Genomic DNA, 17,271 nt, shown 5'->3' with positions numbered 1-17,271 from the left:
AAATGATGTGAAGCATGTTACTCAAACTATCACCCCTTCATCTTATGAAACGATGGCCTGGAAGAATGTCAGACAGGGTTCAGAATGTCTCAACAGCTCCAGACTTCCCTGCTTCAGGTCATCTTTAAAAGCATGGCTTTGTTTATTCAAATACTGATTTTGTTTTTTTTCAGCAACTTAGCACATCTTAGGTTTAAAAAGCTGTGGGCTTTATCACAACAATGGATGTGCAGATATAATAAAGAAACTGATATGTAAAATTACCTTGTGCACATATACCACGTAATTACCGTCTGCTATAACTCATTATCCAGTTTGTGTTTTCAATTAGAAAAACCCTACCCTACCTAGCCCTTCCTACTAATTTGATTCATGAGCTTCCCTTTTGCATCTCTCTTGTTCCCCATACCTTTTCTGTGATTGGTCATAGCAGGGCTCATGCCTATTTTATCTCTGATTAATCTGATTAAGTAAGAACCTAGGATTGTGATGTCAGTGCATTAGCAGAAAGAAGTAATGCTTCATGTAGGAAGGATGGCAGTTTTGACCTTTGAGAAGCAGGTCATGATTTGACTCCAAGATGAAAATAGAGCAAGATAAACTGCAGTGACAGTACCAACTCATTCTCCAGTACCATAGTTCAAAGAAAGATTATGGCTTGTGGACTGCAGGTAAGACAACATATTGCACTCGTATTTGCCTACTTAATTGAAGGGAGCTTTGGGCATGAGGTAAGAAATTAGCTTCAGCAAAATACTAGAACATTAGAAATACTGACTAATGAAAGGCCTTGTTTCTTATATCTAATCACGAGAAAAAATGGCTTTCAGAACAGAGGCATATTAATAGACTACATTTTTTTACAAACTCATGATACTATTAATTTGACATTAATATACCTATACTCATATTCTTTCCTTCAGTGCTGATGAAACAATACTTATTTATGAGTCTCTTTAGTGTACAAAATTGCTGTTGGGTTGGTTTTTTTTCCTCCTTAAACTCAGAAAACTACATCAGTAAATGAACAACAGATGAGACCGAATCTAAATTAAACAATTGATTCTTCACCTTATAAGCTCATGATTTAAAAATTTAACGGCTTTGTGTAATAGTTTAGTAGATTGCTCTATTATAATGCAGTTCTGCTGTATTATTTAGCATGTGCCACAATACAAATGCTTTTATGAGCCTATAAGGCATATGCAGGATGTTGCTATGGTGATGTGGAGCTCAAATTGATGCAATCCTTTAGGTTCTGTTCATGAACCTTTCAGCAGAACTTAAAAATGTTTCACACATAGCAACAAACAAGATATTAATGTGGCAGACATTGTGCAAAATAATCTCAATGAGCATAGTTGTTAGCCAAGCAGAAGGTACTAAACTGCATTGTCAGAGTACCTAAAAGCAGTAATCACTACACACACCTATATGCATCAAGATCAGCTTTGTTCAATAGTTACATTAACATGGACAAAGCTCATCACTCACTCGAGCTGAGCCAGTTGTATTGCCTCTCATCAAATGCAGCAGGAAGTGAAATTCATCAACAAGGCTGAACTTTACCTCGCTGTGCAGATGAAAGACCAATTCATAGCTGCAAAAGCAAATTGTAAAGCTGATACCCATTAAATATGGCAATCAGTATCATGACTTGGCGAAAGAAAAACTGCTCAATTCACAGGTGGCACAGTCATTATATTTCAGCTGCAGTTATGCAGAATGCAGTAGAGATGGGGACTCTTGTTAAAAAAAAACAAAACAAAACACACACACACACAAAAAAAAAAAACAAACAAAAAAAAACAAAACCAGAACAACAAAATGACAAAATAAACAACTCACCTTACAGCACTTTTTAAACTGTTTATCATGTCAGTGACTATCCTTAAATGTGCTTTTTCTGTACTCCAAATGAAAATTATGCTTTTATGTTCCAAATAAACAAATAAGCGCCATCTTGTCACTTTGACCAATGCTTCTAATTATGTCCCACTGTCACAGCTTCATGTTGACAGAACCCCATATCCTGTATGTGTTTTCTGTCTGTCACCACTAGCAACCTCACACAGGCAGAAATTAGCCCATTTCAAACTGGCCAATACTCCAACAATAATAACCAGCTCTGCACTGTATAAAAGCCTGTTCATAGATGCTACTGTCTAGCCTGATCTACAGCTGACACCAGTGTAACTGCCCATATCTTTTCCAAGCTGAATAAAGCACAGGCTTAATTTAAAATAATCAATCAACTAAGCTTTCACTTCGCTGACTTCAACCATGAATAGTAACTAAACCAGGCAAAATAGTGTTGCTGACATTCTAAACAGTGCTCAACTGCAAGGTTGCTCTGTAATTTTAACTTGGAACACCAAGGCCTATCAATTTTGAATACTTGCAGATTACCCCTAGCTCAGCCAGGATGAGATTCTATATACACTGCCTTGTATTACAATTATCTGTTCTTTGCAACTCTTGTTAACATCTGCCTCTTTAGATTTATCTTTAAATTAAGTAAGCTATTTGTGGCCAAGTTAAAAATGAATGGCAGTAACTGGTTATCTCATTTTTGTGGCTGCTGTAAGTTTTGCAAGTGATAACCTATTCCTGTTCCCTACATTCATTTTTCCTTTCTACCTATGTGCTCATCTCCCACATGCCAAAAAAAGAACTAAAACCAAGTCATCTGTCTAAAGAGTTTGCAGGTGTTGTTTGCTAGCAATACTTTAAGCTATTACTACCAAGTCCACAGCTCTGTGCTGTTAACGAGCCACTGTATTGAGTTCTGTTGAATGCAACTAGTGTGTAGCTCACCTATTTCACACTAGTGAAGCTTTGAGCCATAATTTTAATTTTTGCTTGTCTAGCACACAAGCAAGCTGCTGTGCTCCACAGAAGGGGAAAAAGAGAATACAAGAGGGTGGTTTGGTTTTGGGGGTCATTTTTATTAGTTTATGATGGTTGAGAATTTCTCTTACTATGACTGCGGTAAAATAGTTATGTAGCTGTTCAAATCTCAGACAAGCACACTAGCTCCTGAATTATCAGACAGATTGTGAACTGTTCTATCAGAAAGTTCAAAAGCTCTCAGATACACTTTTGACACATTATTGGGGTGTGTGGGGACAGGAGTCTTTTATCATTATCAGAGACTGAAAGGCTTTTTCCTGTATGGTTCAGTTGTTACTTTTAAGAACTATTTCCCTTTCACTTGCAGATAAAAGATGAAGAAAGTGGCTATAACAAAAATCTATTTTGCATTCCTAAGCATTATGAAGAAGATTTAGAAAGAGTCTTCATTCCTCATGGACTCATCCTGGACAGGTATGAGGGTAAACAACAAAAAATAGTGATAGCAATGACAGTGACTCATTTCCATCCAAATGATAAGACTGAGGTCCTACCCTGTATAGTCCTGAGAAACATGGAAACCCTGCAGCTATACTACTTGTATTCTGGAGTTTAATACAAAGGGCATTCTAGAGGATTCCTCTACAATCCCAGTTAAGTTTCCATTTTATCTCAAATATCTTTAAGCTTTCATATTCTGCATTTTTTAGATAAATAGATTAAATCAGCAGTATGACAAGTGGAATAGGTAGGCACCATCTTGTGAACTGGAAGTACGTAACTAGCTTTTCCATGTCTTAGCATGGCCACAATTTGCATGATCAACATTTTAATATGGACATTGTTTAACATATGGACAAACTAACATGATATATAAAACACTTTACAGGTCTTATAAAACTTAGGAGGGGTCGTTGTTTTGTTTTCTTTTTTTTTTTTCCCTTCCAGAACAGAACGCTTGGCTAGAGATATAATGCAAGATATGGGAAGCCACCATATTGTTGCACTCTGTGTCCTTAAAGGAGGCTATAAATTCTTTGCTGATTTGCTGGACCATATAAAAGCACTAAATCAAAATGGTGATAAATCTGTGCCTATTACTGTGGATTTTGTTAGAATAAAAAGCTACTGTGTAAGCAACTTTATTTTCTTTGGAAATAGACTCCCTATAGACTTACATTCTGAATACTGGTAGTTTACATGAAAAGTACACCTCAAAATGACTTTATGTATATATCCTGTTCAAAGCAACTCAATTTATTACATGCTGATTTACTGATCTGCCCCGACGACCAGATGAATATTGTATAGTCACTGGAGTGAACACATAGTAGAACACTTAATATGACAAAGCCAGGGTCAAGTTTCCAACATCCTCCTCTCCAGCCAACAGTTTCCACACAGATTCTGCTCTGTCTGTACCATGGCACCCTTTGGTGGGAGGGAGTATGGAGAGTTTAGCATCACAGACTTGCTTATTGTCTCTCTCAGCATTACTTTTTATTCCTATGGATAATATTGGAGCCTTGTTTCCATAATCTGTGTGTGGAGAACAGGTATCTTTTACCTGAACCAACTGTAGTTGGCCTGAGCCAACTACTGTAAAGCAATGACTTATGCCATTTTTTTCTGTTTTATCTTCTCCCTTTTTTGAAGACTTCAACTCTGTGCACTGATCAAAAGTTATCCTTTGCTAAATATAACAGTTTACAATATCCCAGAAATTCTTCATGGAATTATAAAACAAATCTGTGCTTGCTCTCAGATGCTTGAAAGCTGTTTTACTTGAAGGAGTGCTGTGTAAATTTGCAAGTGTCATTTGATGGGCAAAATGCAAGAGCAACATACCATTCATACACATAAAAAAATAACACTTCTGAGAATGTTTTATGTGTCTTCCCTCTGCTCTTTCTCCTTCTAGAATGATTCACCTACAGAAAAAATCAGTATTGTAGGCGAGGAACTGTGTACACTAAATGGGAAGGTATGATTAGCATATTCAGCTTTTACAAGGGAAAGAACAGTTATTGTGTATCTTCCAGTAAGTCCATCTTTATTAAAATTTGACACTAGTTACTTGCAGCCACTTAACACTGGTTTAAATTGCCATCCTTTCAAACAGTGAGTAATTCCCACTGGTCTCAGTGCAAACTTAACATGATCAATACTGAATGCTTCTATTCCCCATTTTATCCCACAGCTCCTAGAAATGAACCATCTTAAAACTGACTCTTGCAGTATGGTTCTAGAATGCTATTGCTATACATAGAATAATATGTAAAACCTGACATAGGCAGCTTTCTTAAGATATTTTATGCTTCCATAAATACCAACTGAAAGACTATTTGGAAGGCACTAAAATAACCAAAGTAGTTAAAGTGACAAGCTCCTTTGAAAACTCTGTTAACTGAGGTTTGTAGTGCAAATTTCTGCTGACTCTGTAATTCACTTGCCATGTAAATACCTTTTTTCTTTTTTTTTTCTCTCTCTACATGATCATTTCCAGAATGTTTTAGTAGTAGAGGTAAGACTTGGGGTGAGGGGGGGGGGAGAAGGAGGGAAGGGGGGGAGAAGGAGGGAAGGGGGGGAGAAGGAGGGAAGGAAGGGATGGTGGGGAAAAACACATTTCCCCCATGTTTTGCAAGTTAATACCTTTTGCATATAAACAAACAATTTATTATGTTACTCTGCTGCCAGGGTGGCTGACTGGTTTTGGGGCTTTAAATTAATCCACTCACAGCCGGGTTTTTCTTTCAGTCTCAGAGGGCAATTTGTTTTTGTCTCTCTTTCAGGACATTATTGAGACTGGTAGAACAATGAAAGCTCTACTTTCAAAACTAAAAGACAATGAACCAAAGATGGTAAAAGTTGTAAGGTATAATTGTTATGGACACTTAATAATGTATTGTAACGTAAGATAGAGCAAAATCATTTAGGTGAATAATCAGTGTATGCTGGTGGGTATTTGCTTGGTTTTGTTTAGTCTGAAGTTTGGGGGAAGTAAAAGCAGAAGGCAATCTTTATGCAGCTAAAAACTAAGTATATATTAAACCGGGAAATTTACTACCACCTTCATTCTCAAAATGAATAAAAAATGGTTTCCTGGCTCTTTTTGCATAGTCCATAAAGTGTGATAGATTCCATTTCTTACCTCCTTATGTCTGAAAAAATCAGCTCTTTCCATAGGTTTCCTAACACTTCAGTTGCCTCAGTACTAGAATGACAACACTCAGAATTTTCCTTAATATCCTCAGTCATACTGGTTTTCAGAATCTAAGAGTTTGTCAGCACTTGCAAGATTACTTCAAGTGGCACTCTAGATCTGCTTTTAGATGGTCTCTAGAAGGAATTCTTGGGGAATAGACCTGTCTGTCAAGTAATCACAGTACTTTGAAAATACACTTCTTGTTTGATGTACCATTTATGATTCTCCTAATGACTCTCCAGGAGATCCTCAGTTTGTTCAGAAGTGCTTAGGAAAAGCAAGTATGGATATGACTTTGTGGAAGAAATCCATAGCTTGTCCTCTTCTCCCTCCCTCCCTGCTAAAATCTAAATGCCACTTGAACATGCTTACCTGCCTGTGCTAGTCTAGTTTGCTGATACATGGCTACATGATTTTGGATACAGAATGGAACATAATTAAATAGAAAACAACGGAGTAATTTGGACCTTCAGACTGAACCTAGACCAGTGCCTTAACTTCTTCCTCAGTTACAAGGCTGAACACTGCTTCTTCCTGTTGCAGTCTCATTGTTTTAATTTAACTGCATGATTATAGAAGTTTATAGGGATGGGAGGTAGAAGTGAAGCATACCTCTTAAAGCAAGACATATTTTAAAAAACATAACCTTCTCGGCTTTGCCTTACAGCCTGCTCATTAAAAGGACACACAGAAATCCAGGTTACAGACCAGACTGTAAGCATTGCGTTTTTCTGGTTGTCCAAAATACAGTCTCATAATCTCACTTCATGTAGGAAGTCTGACAATTGGCATATAAATTTCAGGAAGGCCAAAAGAAATGGGGAGAAAATACATACAATTTCCAAACGGATGACCAGCTATCCCATGCTGAAACTTCATGGCCACCACCTTTTTTTATCCCCATTGGTCTGAGCACGGGTTTGGCTGTTTGTTACCAGGTACCATAAACAGAACCAACCACTATATTTGTATTGTTTGTCTTGGATCCTACAAGGAATTTGTTTTGACTCTACATTAAACTTGCCTTGTTTTCAAACTGAAGACTCTCAGGGCAACTACTTTTACTCACTCCTTGTCTGCCTTTCCCAAGACTACTTCATAAGTAGGTTTTAAATAATTATTTTGTTCTTAAAACACATTCTCTTAGCATTTTAATTGCATTACTAAGTGATGAGGATGGTACAGATTCTAACTTTTGACATCAAATTACAGCTCTGATTTTAAATGAATGTACCTAGACAGAAAGATATTTGTTAGGTATTAAGCACCTAGAGCATGAGCTGAATACAAACTGTGTGCTTAAAAGCAATTTACACCACCCCAGTATAAAAATAATTCTATTTTCTTTCAGACATAGGCTTTGAAATTCCAGATAAATTTGTGGTTGGATATGCACTTGATTACAATGAATACTTCAGAGATCTAAACGTGAGTACATACATGTGTGCCTCAACTGTTACATATGTCTGTTACCTCAGGTAACAAGCAAGAATATTAGCTTACACTCAGAACTTCTCAACCATTACCAAAACTTCAAATCTCATTAAAAAGTTCCACTAAAGGGGCAAAACATTACTAACATGCCAAGCTGATAGTTCAACGTAAATGCAGAACTTGTTATGCCTTACCTTTCCATGTATCATAGAATCATAGAATAGTTAGGGTTGTATCTACTCTACAAGTCTTGTGGCCCAGCCCTGCTGTACAGTGTTCTGAGTCCTCCAGGATGGCTGGCAGCATGCAATCTGCTAGCCCTACCTGGAAAGAAAGTAACCTGTAATTTGGCTTTATACTGATGTTTGTCTGTCTTACTGAAATCCTGTGTTGCTCTTTTCTAGCCAGCTCTTTAAGATGGCTGTGTGTGAACTGTGCATGAAGGTTTTCCTATCATATGTAAGATGTCCATTAATATCTTTATTTCCTTTGTTCCATTACATTCTCCTTAAGCTGCACTGAGTAGCAGACTTGGAAGGACCATAACTGACAAAAATAGCTGATCTTTTTTTCCTCCTTAGTTTTCAAAAGTACCTTCTTACATCTGGTTAAGTGCAAAAGCTCTTCACTTGAAAGTCTTTTTAATAAGACACATATTGGATCGACGCTATTGCAAAGTGATATGAAGAATACAATAACTGAACAGACCTGACCTCTTCAGAATATACAAATCTAAGTATTGCTTCCAAGCTCATCTGTAATTTAAACACCTCCATTTTACTGCAAGTGGTAAATTGCAACCAACCTCTCAAAGGTTACTATTCTGTGTTTTGCTTACAATGCTACAAATACAACTGAAAGACATCCTTGCATTTCCTTTGAAGGTAAAGATTGACTAAAGTTTTACTTTTTTCAAATTATTTTTATTTTTATTTTTTTTAGCACATCTGCATTCTGAAAGAGAAAGCCAAAGAGAAGTATAAGATCTGATAACACCAGTCTTCTGGAACACTAAAATGTCTGAATAATAAGTAATCTACTAATTGCACTCTTTTCACTGAAGAACTACATTTTCTTAAGATATTATTCCACATATTTTCTCTTATAATAATTATGTAGAACAGTTTAAAAGTGAAACAGTTTTGTCCGAGTTCCAGTGAAACCTCGACAGAGCAAGAGCCATAAAATGGGTGTTATAGTCTGCTGGAATCACAGCAGATTGGGACACGGCCAGGACATGTACATGTGTATGCCATTATGTTTGGGTTTTAACTTACTACGTGATGTAACACATTAGGCATACTGTATATAAACTGCACTTATTTTTAAATGTGAGCTTGTGTGTGTAAATATATACACATTTCTTTCTGTAACAAATAGGCCGATTACGCATTTAAGGACCTGAGATTAAGTCAACTGTACAAAGTGCATACCTAGTGGAAAACACAGTTGGCTCTTTACCTTAACGCAATAAAAGAGTAAACATAGAAAAAAATTCTAAAATATAAACACTAAGGTAGCTAGACTGAGATTAGTTCTTGTACATTCCATGTAACTGGGGTGTTGTGCCTTGGGTTTTGCAGGATGCGATGTTGATTGTACTATGGTGGTGGCCCTTTAAATGCAGGTAACACCGATTACCAGCAGTTAAAACTAGATGATAAACCAATGCAGCAGGAAACTACTCCTGCTACTTGTGCATCTGTAACAAGAATTGGAAGCTCGATTTTACTGCCCAGAAACTGCACCAAGCTGGAGGCAGTCTCTGACACTGTTTCCTACTTGCACTGAATGATTAAAATAAGCTCGAAGACCTTGGTTTGTTTTGGTTTTATTCCACTGCAAATTAAGAGCACTGAGCCGAGAGGGTCTTTTGATGCCCTGTAGCTCTTACAGGCTGCAGGTGGTCGGGCTCCCAGACGTGTGCCATGGCTCTTCCCGTTGTCCCCCGGCAGCTGCAGGCTGCAACCTCTCACTTCATCCATCCCTTAAAGCAGGTGAGAGCGAGCACGCGGCTCCCTGTACGACCAGACCCCTTACCTAAGGCACGGGACCGGCTCACACCGGAGCCCACCGACCTACATCCCCTGCGGGAGGACCGCGATCCCAAACTGCTCCGCGGTTCCTGCTTTTCGCAGCTGTAGCGAGGCCTGCGGGCTGCTGCTGCCGCCCTTCTCCGGGTACATGCAGCCCGGGACGGCTGTGACCGGGACCGGGTGACTCCCACCAAGCCGCGCTCGCCCGAAGATCCCCTCAACGCGCGGCCCCGGAGCGGAACCGCTGCGCTCGGCCGTCTGTCAAGGACCCCCGCTAGTTGATTGGCGGAACCTGCCGTCAGTCACGGCGGGTGGGCGGGAAGCGGGGCTGAAGGGGAGGTCTCCGTTCGGGTCGGGGGTGACAAAGATGGCGGCTGAGGAGCAGGATGGGGAGCTGGAAAGGTACCGCACATCCACGGCTTTCCTCCGCTGCCGGCCGGGCCGGGCTGCCGCCGGCTACAAGCCCTGCCCGGGTACGCCAGAAGCAGGTCCGGGTAGAGGAAGGGCTGTGAGCTGTGTGTTAGCGGCCTAGGCACTGCGGCTGTTGGGTTCAGCGCGGCTGACAGACACCGGCCCTGTGTCATGGCGGTCCTTTCTCTTTGCTCCTAGAAACAGTATCAAAGAGAAGGCCAGGTTGCGCTTGAGGGAGTTCGATGTGCGGGATAGGTTCTCCCACTTGCCGCTGGCCAGAGCCGCTGTTCTCCTTCCGCTGATGGTGAGGGCGGGGAAGCTGCACCTGCTGCTCACGGTGCGGTCCATGCAGGTAGGTGGGCCGGTGCCGGGGAGTGACATGGCTGCCGGAGTCTCGCTCCCTGTGTGCTGCCTCCCGCGGTGTCTGCTTCTCTAATGCCAGGCAGTGTGCCTGAGGTTACAATCAGATATTCCTGTGCTGTAGTGTACAGGGACTGTAGTGATAGGACAGGGGGTAACGGGTTAAAACTTAAACAGGGGAAGTTTAGATTGGATATAAGGAGGAAGTTCTTTAATGTGAGGGTGGTGAGGCACTGGAATGGGTTGCCCAAGGAAGTTGTGAATGCTCCATCCCTGCAGTGTTGAAGGCCAGGTTGGACAGAGCTTTGGGTGACATGGTTTAGTTGCAAGGTGTCTCTGCCCATGGGCAGGAGGGTTAGAACTAGATGATCTTAAGGTCCTTTCCAACCCTAACTATTCTGTGGTTCTATGCTGATGATTCTGGTATTTAGATGCCACAAAAATGCTGGATACCAAGAAGAGTATGACAGTAAAAGATGACTTCTGGATCAGAAAAGGAAATGGGTATTGTTTCCTATGACTTAAACACAGTGCAGTCCAGTTTTTATTAATGTGACTTTCAGTCTGCATTTGCTGTTACTCTTCTCTCCTATTCATGTGTGAAAGGCAACAACCTAAGTCCCCAGAAGATTTCTGCCAGTGTTTTCCCCACCCCCTCCCTGATCAGTTACCTCTATCCAGGGGCTATTTACTTGCCTGTTTTTCTGTGGCTTAAAAGTGGATGTTTTTGGGGTCTTAGAAATTTTAAGACCGTAATAATTGCAGTCACTTAGCTGATAAATTGATTGTAAAGGGTCTTTTTACTGATGTTTCATATGCAGGCCTATTACTATGATATATTTAAAGGGATAGGACAAGAGGTAATGAGTTCAAACTTGAACAGGGAAGTTCAGGATAGATATAAGGAAGAAGTTCTTTACTGTAAGGGTGGTGAGGCACTGGCACAGGTTGTCCAAAGAAGCAGTAAATGCTCCATGCTTGGCAGTGTTCAAGCACAGTTTGGACAGAGTCTTGGGCAGCATGGTCTAGTGTGAAGCATCATTGCCTGTGGCTGGGGGGTTGGAACTGGATGATCTTAAGGTCCTTTCCAACCTAGACTATTCTGTGATTTAATTGTGTGTTTTATAAGTTCTCTCTCTCTCTCACCTTAAGTACTTTGATCTCAGTATTCAGGTTGTCTGCCTAGATTAATCTGTCAATCTCTCATGCTAGCAGGATGATGAAAAGTCTAGATTTAGAATGTATAGTAGGAATTACACAGTACCGCACAAGTGATATATGTAATCCTGATAGTGAGGGTTTATGGATTAGTTGGGTATAAGCCCAGCTTTCTCTTGTGTAGCTCTTGATAAGGCACACTTCTTCAGGTTGCAGAAACCTCTTCACAACCACTCCCAGCTTCTTTGACTGATAAATGTAAAGTGAATCTGCAGTAAGATCAAGCATTTATGTGTATCCAAGAAGAAATGTAAATCTCTTATATTTAACAGTAGTACTCCTTTAAATTCTAGCTGAGAAGATCACCAGGGGAAGTGTGTTTTCCAGGAGGTAAAAGTGATGCAACTGATAAAGATGAAATCGATACTGCTCTTCGAGAAGCTAAGGAAGAAGTGGGACTCCAGCCAGAGAAGGTGGAAGTCATCTGTAGGCTTGTCCCTGGAATTGATAAAGTAAGGAATAAACTGAGTAAGTCAGCATATGGTTAGAAAATAAGCTTGGGTTATTTTTTGTGGGGTTGATAATGACCTCTTAAAACCTGTAACTGTAAATAACTACTGCTTCTTAAAGTGTACAGCCCACATTGCCAGCAGAGAAGGGAGGAAATTCTTGTTCTGTATTTAGTATTTATGAAAGCATGTTTGGTGTATTATGTGCAGTTACGGACACTCTAGAGCACAGAAAGAGTGCCAAGCTGGTGACAGTGTAGCTGAGAGCCACAGAGATAAGTAAGGGAGGTTGGAGCATGTGGAATATGAGGAGAGACTGAGAGAAGTGTGTTTGCCCAGCCTGAAGATGAGAAAGCCAGCAGGGGATCTAGTTGCTCACTTCAAGTACCTCCTGGTGGTTTTAGAGAGGATAATACCAGACTCTTCTTGAGACGGTGGACACAGACAACAACAAATGAAATTTTGATGAGATGCAAGAAAAAGTGTCTTCACCATAAGGTTAGCTTAACACTGGAACTGATTTTCCTGTCAGGCTGTATAATCTCTGTCCTTGGAGATTTGCAGAATTCAACCAGACAAGACCCTCAGCAGCCTGATGTAACCTCAAAAGTCTTCTCGTTCAATATCCTGCTAAAGGCAGGGTTAATTCAGGTGAAAAGGGACTTCTGGAGGTTATGTGGACTGTGATTCTGTATGGAACTCTAGCAAGGAGACTTCTCTTCTGGAGGTGTCTTTGGAGTGTAAGTAACTAAATTGGCTGGCTGCCAGTTTCAGTAACAATATTTCATGGGGTCAGTTCTCCCATGGCACAGAGAGGTTACTGTTTCAGAAGACTTTATTTTTCAGGTAACAGTTTCTCTTTGTTAATATGCCTAAGGCTTGGTTTGGTATGTCGTAGCTACATCATCCGCCCCCATTAAAAAACAAAAGAAAATAGTTTTAAACTTGTACTGCATATGCTTTATTTAATCCTTCAATTATAATTTCTGTAGAGATAACATTAAAGCCACATAGTTCAGAGGCTATATGTAAAAAGAATCAGTTTAGTTTTTATAACTCTCTTCAGTGTTTTCCAGCAAATTGCCTCAATTAATAGAAAAAATTGTGTGGTTTTGGACCACAGAAATTTTACCTGTAGATTTTACTTTCTTCTCTGTACATACATTCCAGGTGATTCTGACTTGGGTGTAGTGTGTCCAGACTTGCATCAAATAGCCCAAATGCTGAGTGTTACTGCTTTTTATTTAACAGTGATGCTTTTTTGGTAAGAATAAGCAGAACTAGGAATGTATGTTAAAACTGTTGATGCCCTCTTTGTGCAATAGATCAATAGATTTTGCCTCCCTGTGGAAAAAGGGATTGTATTTAAAATAAAAATGTCTATAAATGAGCTGTTAGAAAAAGTTTACTTATATAGCCACATATATTGGGAAAATAGACACAGATATGATAAAGCATAGATGAATTAGAAAATCTGAATTAAAATCAGAAATCACCAAAGTAAGGAAGACTCATGAGAGAGAATGCATGGAGTTTCTTTATGTTTAACTGCATATTTCTTAGGTTTCTTACACTCATTTTATAATTCTGAAATGTTTTTAAAATAAAGAACATTCTTTTACTTGTTACAAACTCAGTGTTTGGCTTTTTTTTTTTGTTATTTTTTTGTTTTTCCTTTTAGATGAATTACTTGGTAACACCAGTCGTAGGATTTATAGAGGATACATTCCAGCCCTCTCCTAATCCTGATGAAGTGAGCAATGTTTTTGTCATACCATTGGAATACTTTATCAAGCCCTTAAATTACCAGACTGTGCCTTATAAAACCTCATCTGGTTACCACGGTCGGATGCACTCCTTTACATATGATGACCCGGAACATAAAATGTCATTCAGGATATGGGGACTTACTGCCCACTTTGCTGTATTTCTTGCTCTTGTAATTTTTAGAAGGAGACCTACCTTTGAAATTGATTATGATCTGGACAACTTAACTTCATCCTCTGAGAATTACTTCATGAATTTATATGCATCTGTGTATGAAAGAAAGAAGAGTAATATATAACAAATTAGTCTGGCAATTAATTTACATTAAAGGAGGAAAAAAGGTTTTGTTTATTCCCTTTATACCAGTTCTTAGTTTGAATTTCCTCTGAATTAGGAACTGATTAAAAATTATTTTTAAATAACAAGTTGACAATCCCTAGCTAGATTAATACAACTGTTGATTTCGTTTAGAGCTGCCAAAAACACATGTTTTTTTTTGATGGACTTAATATACAGTTTTGGAAGATGTGTTTCACTTTCTGCCTTTGTTTTATGGGACCTAAGACACTTTCTGTGGTTTGCCTTCTGTATAATGAGATAATACTATTCTATCTATTTTTTGTGTGTTTGAATTAGAATATGAGGACTTTTGGAGGTTTATGTGTGGCATACTACATACGACAACAATGCACAGTCTTGTGTGGTATCTTTAAGCACTTACAAAACACAATAAAAATCTAAAAGGTGGCACATGCTTTCACAATCTTATTTTGTTTTGGTTGGGATCATGGAGGGAAGAGGAAGATTTAATGGGGTTTTGTTAGCTTTGCTCAATTTAACATTCCTCACAAGGAGATTCTGTAGGCTATGGAAGACAGTGTACAGGTAACAGTACTGAATTTGCTCCTCAGCACCTTGTTAGCATCACCCACCCAGCTCCTAGAGGAAGTAATCTTAAGGAAAGAAATGTGGAGTTGACTGTTCATAAGGACTAAAATGCTTCTCTGTAGCTGAGCGTTTAGAAGTCACCGTGGCAATGTAAGATACATGGGGTTCTTTGTGCTGTGAATCCTTGCTTCCACATTGCTGGTGAACTAGAAGCTTATTCACAGTGGTCATGATCTCATTGCCAAATGGTTAAGTTTTTAAAAGCAAAACTGGCTGGATTTGAGGTGTAGTTTGGAATTAAATAAGTTACTGGTCCTTAAATAGTTGGTCTTCTCTGAGTAGCATGTATGAGCTGAAAGTATTTGATGTCCCTCAGGATCACATGCTCTAGTGTTAGTATTGAATCAGGTGAAAAAAAATACCCCACTCAGTTGTTCTTTTGGGTGTTTGCAGTTTGTGCTTCCCCCCCATTCACTAACAGATGCAAGTGTGATAAAAAAGTTGCTGGCAATTGCCATGAACTGTGCTGTAATTGAGCAGCAGTCAGATTTTTACATTAAACAGCTTCTGTAATATGCTTGAAATTGGCCGTGACTTCAGAAAATTCATCCTTTTTACAAACAAGTGTTTCCCAAGTATGGCCTGAATAGCTAATTATGATTTTCTAGAAAACCCAATTATTAGTTTTTTATTTTAGCTTCTCATAATTACATCCATAACATTATTTGGCTGCTGTGCTGGAGTAGCATTTAGGCACTGAAATACCAGCTTGTGTTTGGTGGTAACTGCAGCATAACCTTTTACTGAAGAAAAGATGCTGGAGTTGCACTCAGCTGACAGAAGGGGACCAAACCAAATTGAGACTAAAATCAATGCAGAACTTGTAAGGACTGAATTTCACTTTGCCTCCTCTCCCTGCTACAACTGTGTGATACTTACTATTTGTCTCCTCCCAGAGGTAATTCAGTGGTAGGTATTTTGCCTGAAATGCTCTTCATGCTGTGGCAACATCTGCAATAGGATTGAGTGTACCCTCAGCAAGTTTGTCAGCAATACCGAGCTGTGTGGTGCAGTCAAGATGGAGGAGGTAAGAGACCTTGACAAGCTTGGAGGGGTTGGCCAGTGCAAACCTCAAGAATTTCAACAAGGCTAAGTGCAAGGTCCTACATCTGGGTCAGGGAAATCCCAAGCACAAATATAGACTGGGCGGAGATTGGACTGAGAGCAGGCCTGAGGAGAAGTATTTGGGGGTATTTGTTAATGGGAAACTCAACATGACCCAGCAGTGTGCCCTTGCAGCCCAGGAACCCCCTGTGTCATGGGCTGCATCCCCAGCAGCATGAGCAGCAGGTTGAAGTAGGGAATTTTCCCCCTCTACTGTGCTTTTATGAGACCCTGCCCCTCCAGTCCTGCACCCAGATCTGGCACCCCCAGCATAAGAAAGGTAGGGACCTGTTGGAGCCTGCAGGGACAGGACAAGGAGGAATGGCTTTAAGCTGACAGAGGGGAGATTTAGCTTAGACATTAGGCAGAAGAAGTTCTTCCCTGTGAAAGTGCTGAGGCACTGGCACAGGTTGCCCAGAAAAGCTGAGGCTGCCCCATCCCTGCCGGTGTCCAAGGCCAGGCTGGACAGAGCTTGGAGCAACCTGCTCTAGTGGAAGGTGTCCCTGTCCATGGCAGGGGGTTGGAACTGGATGAGCTTTAAGCTCCCTTCCAACCCAAATCATCATTCTGTGATGATTCTAGAAAGTACAGGATTGGCAATCAGAATACTAAGTTGGAAAAACCCTCAAAAGTTAGCCTAATGTCTTGCCACCTAAAGATGGAACCAGGTACATGATAGTCTGATAAGTACAAGTTTTTTTCCTTAAGTTTCCCTGGGCAATCTGTTGTAGTCCTTTAGCCATGCTTTAGAGTTGTGGCAAGGATCACTTACATCTCCTTCTGTACACAGCAAAAGGGGGAGCAGCTGTTTTTCCTGTTACTTTCTGCGCTTCTGGAAACTACATCACTGTGCCTTCCTCAGGCATTTTTAGACTTCATGATCAGGTTTTTTTACGTCAGTCACATTTTCCATACGCATCTTGTCATTTTAGTTGCTTTCCAAAATCTGCAGTGAACCTTCCTCCTCCAATTCCACCCAAAACCCCAACAAGTATGTGATAACTAAACCAAGCCTGGTCATAGTTTTCTAGTAAGCATTTGTTTGCGTTGGATAGGACAGGATTACTCCAGAGCTCCTTTTTGCATAACCCATTGTTATTGCTCTTTGTGAAGCAGCATAATAGTATTGACTCATATTCTACTTCTTCCATTAAAGCTGCCTTACCCTTTTCTGAAAACGCTGCCAATTGTTCCTATATTTATTGCATTCTTTATTTGAACAACTGATTATTCCTACCAAATGTAGCATTTTGCGTTTGTCATGATTGAATTACATCCTGATTAAAAAAAAAAAAAAGAGAAATAAAATTGTAATGATCTACTGCTGTTTTTCAGACATTTCCATTTTGCTGTTATCCTCACGTTTAATGAATATATTTTCTGTTTCATTTACAACTTAGAGTAAGCTCACCCAGAACAGGCCTCTGCAGAATCCCAATTGATAACTTGCCATTTTGACAATGAACTACTATGTAGTTTTCTAACC

The 17,271-nt window shown here is 39.8% G+C and overlaps 2 protein-coding genes across 4 annotated transcripts; both read left to right on the top strand.

The window, feature by feature from the left end:
• Positions 1–388: 388 nt before the first annotated feature.
• LOC130594911 (hypoxanthine-guanine phosphoribosyltransferase-like) lies at positions 389–8,546 on the top strand. The gene is made up of 9 exons (XM_057401171.1): positions 389–671; positions 3,221–3,327; positions 3,802–3,985; positions 4,775–4,837; positions 5,360–5,377; positions 5,646–5,728; positions 6,726–6,772; positions 7,410–7,486; positions 8,435–8,546. The coding sequence occupies exons 1-9, from the start codon at positions 654–656 to the stop codon at positions 8,480–8,482; spliced, it is 645 nt and encodes a 214-aa protein (XP_057257154.1). The 5' UTR covers positions 389–653; the 3' UTR covers positions 8,483–8,546.
• A 1,318-nt stretch (positions 8,547–9,864) lies between these two features.
• Positions 9,865–14,151, top strand: NUDT7 (nudix hydrolase 7). 3 transcript variants are annotated; one of them, XM_057401168.1, is made up of 4 exons: positions 9,865–9,930; positions 10,138–10,291; positions 11,811–11,969; positions 13,648–14,151. In XM_057401168.1, the coding sequence occupies exons 1-4, from the start codon at positions 9,896–9,898 to the stop codon at positions 14,029–14,031; spliced, it is 732 nt and encodes a 243-aa protein (XP_057257151.1). In that variant the 5' UTR covers positions 9,865–9,895; the 3' UTR covers positions 14,032–14,151. The 3 variants fall into 3 exon arrangements, with proteins under 3 accessions (XP_057257151.1, XP_057257153.1, XP_057257152.1); XM_057401169.1 differs by having other exon boundaries at positions 9,891–10,016; XM_057401170.1 differs by lacking the exon at positions 11,811–11,969.
• The last annotated feature ends 3,120 nt before the right edge of the window (positions 14,152–17,271 follow it).

The sequence above is a fragment of the Pezoporus wallicus genome, unplaced genomic scaffold, assembly GCF_028554395.1.
Source record: "Pezoporus wallicus isolate ANWC-B61680 ecotype Strahan unplaced genomic scaffold, APGP_CSIRO_Pwel_v1 contig_420, whole genome shotgun sequence".
In the NCBI taxonomy this organism is placed as follows: Eukaryota; Metazoa; Chordata; class Aves; order Psittaciformes; family Psittacidae; genus Pezoporus; species Pezoporus wallicus.
This window is presented reverse-complemented; position numbering and strand designations above follow the sequence as displayed.

Bases quoted from the DNA above. Each gene is read 5' to 3' on its own strand.
- LOC130594911 (XM_057401171.1), top strand. The intron at 5,729-6,725 runs GTATAATTGTTA...TTTGCCTTACAG, and splicing joins AAGATGGTAAAAGTTGTAAG to CCTGCTCATTAAAAGGACAC. The intron at 7,487-8,434 runs GTGAGTACATAC...TATTTTTTTTAG, and splicing joins AATACTTCAGAGATCTAAAC to CACATCTGCATTCTGAAAGA.
- NUDT7 (XM_057401168.1), top strand. From the start codon at position 9,896: ATGGCGGCTGAGGAGCAGGATGGGGAGCTGGAAAG. The intron at 10,292-11,810 runs GTAGGTGGGCCG...TTTAAATTCTAG, and splicing joins TCACGGTGCGGTCCATGCAG to CTGAGAAGATCACCAGGGGA. The intron at 11,970-13,647 runs GTAAGGAATAAA...TTTTCCTTTTAG, and splicing joins TTGTCCCTGGAATTGATAAA to ATGAATTACTTGGTAACACC.